The following is a 7305-nucleotide window of genomic DNA, read 5'->3' as shown; positions in this document are numbered from 1 at the left end:
GAAGACTTAGGACAACCTAGTGTCAAAGAAAGCTGCATTTAATCTTTATTTTGCAGAAACTGGAAGGAAAGACAAAAAAATGACTGCTGTTTCTGGATACCCTTGCATTATGGATGACAGGAGTAAACCAGGGAAGGCTCACCCCACACTTGTCACTCAGTAACTGTGATTCCTCACTGTCTCCCTGACTGGTCCCAGCCTTCAGCGCTCTGTCTCAGTGGCCCATCAGCAGAATGGAGCGATGCTGTGGACATGAACACTGCATAACTGGCTGGTCATGCAGCCACTGCTGTGTCAGCGTGCAGGTGAGTCCACGAGGAAACCTTAATTCTGTATTGAGTGCAGTTTGAGTCAGGGGCCCAAATAACCTGCATTGTGTACCTGTTCGTGCAGTTAGTCCTGTTACATGAAGCAAGAGTCTTCAGTGAGGAAAATACAGCAGACACAAAAATCAATTTTGGTGATAAACAATGTTTTTTTAAAAAAATATGTTTCTGATAGCTCTGTTAAACTCTGATTCATTCTGTGGCACCCTGGTTAAAGGGGTGCACAGGTACCTTATGGGTTTGACCTGCTCCTTGGTGTGTTTGCCCAAGGCACACTCTTTGGGCAGTCCACCAGCTGGTGCGTGGCGCTGGCTTTGCTTTGTATTCTGGCATTTGCCGTTAAAGGCTCAGTTCTAGGGGAATACCGCAGTCACCCACGAGCCGTGAATCCTCAGCTAGCGAGGATGTGGTCTCCTTGGAAATACAGATTATATCCCTCACGCCGGCAGGGACAGTATCCTTGCCTCCCCCTGCCCCGAAGTGCTGCGCCTCCCCGTGCTCCCCTAGGGAGCGATGGTGTGTGTCACCTCCCACCCCTGATGTTAGTGCCAAGGACCCCAAATAACCAGGACCCGTCACAAAAGGCACCGGAGGGACCCTCAAAACCCCCTTTTCATCCCAGGTCCATGGCGCTGTCCCCAGGCAGAGCAGTGTGACACCTCCCGGGCAGCACCGGAGAGGGGGCACCCTCCTTCATCCACCCCACGACCCCCCCTTCATTCTGGTACCCCTCTCCCCTGATCGATGCGCACCCTAATTCCTCCCATCCCCTTGGAGATGTGACAGCGGCTGCAAGGGACCGGAGCTGGGGAGGGGGGGACATTTCCATTTCCCACCCACGGTTCCCGGAGGCAGGGACCTCGCACCGCTGATGCTCCCCGGGCTCTGGAGCTTTGGGGACGGCGGAACAGGGATGGGGGAGCAGCGGAGGGGGGGGACACCGAGCAGCCCCTATGGGGGGGAGCTCTCCCCTGCGCCCCCCGAGCCGCCCGCAGCGCGTACCCCCGGGGCGAAACCTCCCTCCTGCTCCCGGTGCTGGATTCGTTTAGCGGGGATGGCTTCGAGGTGGCAAACATGGGAGGTGAATTTCCCCTAAAAAGAAATAAAAAAAAAAAAAACAAGGGGAAAAAATGAAAAAAATTAAAAATAGAGAGAGAGAGAAAAGCCAACACGAAGCGGGGCAGAAAAGGCAGGGGAGGCTGGTTTAAAGCGCCAGGATTAAAGGTCTGTGCTAGTTTCAAGCGCTCATAAAACGGCCTGAAGGATGCTTATTTTGCTGCAGTCTGGGTTATTTCAGCCCGCAGTTGCACAACAAACCATTTAAACATTTCAGCACAAAACCGATTCCATTGTTGGGCTGCACATTAAAAAGTGTTATTCGCTTTGAAGTTTTTGTCTAATGGCTCTAAACTGAAAGAAAATGTTTTCCTATTACTTAATTCAATCATAGCGAAGAGGCTTGGTAAAAAGCCCACGGATTTTGCCCAAAGTGTGACAGAGTTCTCTTTGTGTTTGCTTATCCTCTGCTGTCACACACTTTAATTCGCCTCTCTTTATCTGGCATTCAAAACTTTCTTCAATGACATTCAATAAGGTCCAGCGGCTGGAAAAAAAAACTGGTTATTTTTTGGGATATTCTTTCCCAGTAGCTTTGGGCTTGGTGTGCATTCAGGAGCCGTTAACCCTTTGCCTCCCCGCGGCTCGGAGCGCTGGGGTTCAGCCCCTGGGCAGCGGGAATCCCTCGGGCTGGGGAGGAACCGACCCCCCGGCGGCGCCTGGGGGAAAGCTGCCCCTGCCCGGGAGCAAGCTCCAGGGGAAAACCCTTTAAATCACGAGCTCCTTAAAAATAAAACCCCCAAAAAATAAAAAATAAAAAACCCCAACCCCACCCCGTTAGCGCTTGAAAGAGGGAGACACTCGGAGAGCTTTACTAAATCACTGCAGGACTGCGTTTTTACCAGCATTCGTTTTTCACCGTTCCGGGCTTTTATTCGGGCACATCCGTGTATTTTCAGGCTCGGGCGTCAATTGCATCTCGGCAAAACTCGCATAGATTTCAGCGAGAAATGAGATTGCAAGCAAGGGCAGCCAGGGACGAGCCAGGGACACGGGATGACATTGTTTCCCAGTTTTCCTCTTCGTTGGAAGAAGTGCACTGGGTTTAGAGGCGGGCAGGTTCCCGCAAGGAACAAATCTCCCCGCGTTTTGTCTGTCGGTGGGTGAATTGGTCTTTTTTTTTTTTTCCTATATATTAAAGGGGGAGATGGGGAAGAAAATACACCCTGACGAGTGTTTTCCCCTTCCCTGTTGCCATTCCTTCCTCACCTACAGGACCGGCGCGCTGCGGGGAGCCAAACGCCGAGCCCTGCGCGCTTTTGCGCCCTACCTCGGAAAGTCGCTTTAGGGCCACGCCGCTAAGTTTTGCGGTCCCCTGCGCTCAGGACCAGGGGGAACAGCCTTTTCTTTTCGTGCTGCCTCGCCTTGTAGGGCGGAAATAATCCCGGAGTGTCCCCTCCGCTGCCGGCGGATCCCGGTGCCGGGGCTCGGAGGCGCTCCGGACGCATCCCGGGGAGGTGCCGGGGGCTGCGGGGAGGATCAGGAGAATGGACGGGGGGCGCTGGGTGGGGGGCTCCGTGCACCCCAAAACCCACGCTGCTTGTGGCCTCTCTCCGTGCCCAAGCACCCACGCAGGGAGCCGCGGCTGTCACCTGGAGGGGACCGGGGGTGAGGCTCCGGGTCCCTGTCCCGGGCTGGGAACAAAGCCGAGGGGTTGGGGATGGTGGAGGGCGGCGAAAAGGGGGGGCGAAACGTCCCGGCGGCGACAGGAGAGGGGGCAGACCTGGTGCCACAGGTGGGAAAGGCGCTAGGGGGCTGGCAGGGGAAGCGCGGCTGCAGCCGGCAAAAATAAACAAGGGAGAGCCGGGCCGAAAGCTGGGCTGAAAGCGAAGGAGAGCGATAAAGAGAAAGAAAAGAATATTAAATCGCGAGAGAATGAGAAAATAACCCCGCCAAAGGGAGAGGAGGGGAGAGGCCGCCTGCTACGGCGTGGGTGGGGTCGACAAGAATAGAGTACATTATGCAGTTCATTTAGTTAACAAGGGAAATAATGAGGGAGCGTGCGGCGTGAATGCCAAGAGAAGAGGCACAGAAAGCCTATTGAGCGCCCCGGCGCCGCCATCACATGGCGCGGGCGCTATTTAAGGCGGGCGGGCGCCGTTCAGCACCACTCGGGCTGGCCAGCGGCGCTGCGCGGCCGCTGCGCGGGACTTGCGCGGGCGCTGCGCGGGGGCCATGCCGCGCTCCTTCCTGGTGGACTCGCTGGTGCTGCGGGAGGCGGGCGAGAAGAAGGGCGAGGGCAGCCCCCCGCCGCCCCTCTTCCCCTACGCCGTGCACCCCTCGCACCCCCTGCCCGGGCTGCCGGCCGGAGCCTGCCACGCTCGCAAAGCCGGGCTGCTCTGCGTCTGCCCGCTCTGTGTCACCGCCTCCCAGCTGCACCCGCCGCCGCCCGCCATCCCCCTCCTCAAAGCCTCCTTCCCCCCTTTCGGCTCCCAGTACTGCCACTCGCCCCTGGGCCGCCAGCAGCACTCCGTCTCCGCCGTCAGCGTCGGGCACCCCCCGGCGCTCTACCAGGGCGCCTACCCGCTGCCCGACCCCCGGCAGTTCCACTGCATCTCCGTGGGTAAGGGGGGCACGCGTGGGGAGAGGGGGGGACGGGTGGGGAAAGGGGGCACGGGTGCGGAAAGGGGGTATGCGTGGGGAAAGGGGGGCACGCGTGGGGAAAGGGGGGCACGCGTGGGAAAGGGGGCACGGATGGGAAAAGGGGGCATGGATGGGAAAAGGGGGTGTGCGTGGGAAATGGGCACGCGTGGGAAGAGAGGATACGCGTAGGAAAAGGGGGACACCCGTGGGAAAAGGGGAGCGCACCGCCTGTCTGCATGCTGGGGGTGGATGCTGAAGGCACTCGGGGAGGGGGCTCCCAGCCCCGCGCCCCCCTTGGGCTCGAAGGGCGCTCCGGGGAAAAGTTGGGGGTGCCCCGCGGGCTCAAACCGGGTGGGTCCCGGCGGGTCCTGACCGTGCTCTCGGCTCGGCTCCGCAGACAGCACGTCCAGCCAGCTGCCCAGCAGCAAGAGGATGCGCACCGCCTTCACCAGCACGCAGCTCCTGGAGCTGGAGAGGGAGTTCGCCTCCAACATGTACCTCTCCCGGCTGCGGCGAATCGAGATCGCCACCTACCTGAACCTCTCCGAGAAGCAGGTGAAGATCTGGTTCCAGAACCGCCGGGTCAAGCACAAGAAAGAAGGCAAAAGCAGCTCCCACCGGGGAGGGGGGCCCGGCCACAGCTGCAAATGCTCGTCCCTTTCCACCACCAAGTGCTCGGAAGACGACGAGGACTTGCGCATGTCTCCGTCCTCCTCGGGGAAGGACGACAGAGGCCTCGCCGTCACCCCCTAGCCTCCCTGGGCACCCCCTCCGGCTCCCCAGGGACTGTGCCGAGAGCAGGAGGGGGAGTCCTGCCCGCTCCAGCGCCGACGTGCCGCCGGAGGATTTTGTACCGTTTTCTACGAGCCGAGTTGTTGACGAAGGACTTCCTCGCCTTTCTAAGCCCCCCCGGCTCACGAGGGCCGTAAATAAACTGCTCCCTAGGACCCCCGGCGCCCCCCGGCAGCGCTGTCCCACTTGTGTCCCGCAGCCCCCGCAGGCTCCTCGCAGCCCCCCGGGAACAGAGCCGGGAGCTCGGCCGGCGGGAAGAGCCGGGAGATGGTCGGGTTATTATCATAATGTTATTATTTCGTTTTGTTTTTTTGTTTGTTTATTTTTTCTCCCAAATCGTTCTCGGTTTTGTTTTTGGCTCCGTCGCTGCTGGGCGCGCAGCTGTGGTTGTACCGGTCCGTCCCCGTCCTCCCGGGAGATATTTATTTATTTATTTATGTGCAGAGAAACGATGATGATGGCGATGATAATAATGACGGTGATGACAATAAAAGGCTCGCTGGTGGTTTATTTCCCTCCCCTCGTGTAGAAACCGACCGCTCGCTGCGGGTACCCGCGGCACCTTCGCTCCCCATCCCCGACGGACGCCTCTCCGCCCTAGCCTGGCACCGGGACCGGCACCGGGACCCTCCAGCAGCCTCCCCTGGCAAGTCTGCAGCGGGGTCTCCTCCTTTCTCCGGTGAGAAAAGGTATCCGGGGAGTGGGGAACCCCTGCCCGGTGCCCCACAGGCTGGCGGACGAGCCCCGGGACTCTCCCCGCTGCCTCCCCGCAACGCCCCAGCTCCAGGTCGGGCTGTGCCGGACACTTTTGCCTTCCCATCACGCTTCCCCATCCCGTCCGCGGTCGATCTGGGGTGTCCGGGAGGCGGCAGGAGGAGCACCGTCAGGGCCGGACCAACCCGTGCCGTCGGGGGAGTGGAGCGCACGATTTTACGCACGGCTTCGTGCTCTGGCCCGGCGGAGAAACCCGTGGGGGAAGCAGCCTGAAAGCCCCCCCGCTGCCCTCACCCAGCCCCCGAGCCCCGCGGTCACCCCGCGGTGACAGGCGGCCCTGCCAGGACCCCTGGACCTCGATGGGGCAGCAGAACCGGACACCCCGGGGGTCCCCGCACGGCGCAGGGACGGGGGAGCCGCCGTGGTTGCGTAGAGAAAAGCTCTCGGTGCGGGGAAACCTGCGGAGAGGGTCCACACAGCCCTGCGCACAGCCTGAGCTCGGCTTGGGGAGATGTGGGGTTGGTGTCCCCGGGCACACAGGCTGGAGAAAAGGGGCAGGTTTACCCCAAACAGAGCTCTGCCGTTGGCAAAAATGGTCTCAAAAAAAAAAAAAATGGGCCCAGATGGTCTCAAGTTCTGGATATAAAATAGGTATTTCACACCCTGCCTCTGCAGTGCCCACAGCTCACAAGGCACTGGGGGCTTCCCTGGGCACCCCAGGAGGTGTGGGGCATGGGACCCTGCAGACAAGGCACAAGGTAGTGCCCGCCTCATCCTCTGCTGGCTCTGCACATCACCAGGTTGGTGTGGGATGGCCAGGCAAACTACTCTTCGGGATGCTGCAGCCAGCATCATCTGGGCTCCTTTTCCCATGGTTGTTTCTGCATTACTTGGTGGGCCAGGGATGAAATAGCCCTGGGGGGTACGGAGCAGAGCGAGCCCGACCTTGCTGCAGGAGTCAGCCAGCCTCACACGTGCTTGGCCCCGTGATGCCCCCTCTTTGCCCTCCCTGGTGGCCCGGCTCCAGCTCAGGGACCCTGCGGCTAATTGGCTCAGCAGGGCCCTACAGCCTTTCCAGCCCTTGCCCCCCTTCCTGACCGCATGTACCAGGCTTGTTTTGCGAAGTCGTTGCAAAACAGAGTGGCAGAACCAGCCCAATGCGGGCTCACCGAGGGGCCTGGCATCCTCTTCAATGGGGGACTGGCATCGGAGTCACCAGGCGCCCGCGGAGACGTGTGTGTGTGTGTGTGTGTGTGTGTGTGTGTGTGTGCACTCCTTGTGCCTCCTCTGGCATGGGGCTGAGCCAGCTGGCTGGCAGTGGGGTGGGAGGAACACCAGTGCCGGGTGCTTTAGAGCTGCTATTAAACTACTATTGTGGCAGCTGTGTTGAAACTCAACGTCCTGCTCTGCCAGCACATTCCCAGTGTCTCTTTGGTCCTTCGCGGTGCAAGCACTGATGGAAAAAAAGAAAAAAAAAATGACTTGGTGGCACTGACCGCCTGGCTTGCTCTTCATTCACCATGAAACCTGGCCATACAGGCACCTGGGGGAAAAACACACGTGGTGCTGAGGCTGGAGCTCCCCATCTCTCAGCTAGGAGACTTTCTGGGTACACGTCTGCAAGCTCACCAACATCTCTGTGCTGCAGGCATGGTGGGCACAGGTTGCAAGGCAGAGTCTGCAGTGACACTGCCCCCGGTACGGACAGTGTGGACACACAAGTGCCCGTGTCCTTTATGGACTGAGTTTGTCAGCCAGACAATTTAGGGCTAAT

At 59.6% G+C, this 7305-nt stretch overlaps 1 protein-coding gene across 1 annotated transcript; it reads left to right on the top strand.

Annotated features, from left to right (window-relative positions):
- Positions 1–244: 244 nt before the first annotated feature.
- Positions 245–6379, top strand: GSX1 (GS homeobox 1). Its single transcript, XM_080575304.1, has 2 exons — positions 245–4005; positions 4423–6379. The coding sequence occupies exons 1-2, from the start codon at positions 3618–3620 to the stop codon at positions 4776–4778; spliced, it is 744 nt and encodes a 247-aa protein (XP_080431430.1). The 5' UTR covers positions 245–3617; the 3' UTR covers positions 4779–6379.
- Positions 6380–7305: the final 926 nt, after the last annotated feature.

Source organism: Anser brachyrhynchus (assembly GCF_964034855.1).
Source record: "Anser brachyrhynchus genome assembly, chromosome: 1".
Classification (NCBI taxonomy): Eukaryota; Metazoa; Chordata; class Aves; order Anseriformes; family Anatidae; genus Anser; species Anser brachyrhynchus.
The sequence above is the reverse complement of the archived record's forward strand: the minus strand, read 5'-3'. Positions and strand labels throughout refer to the sequence as shown.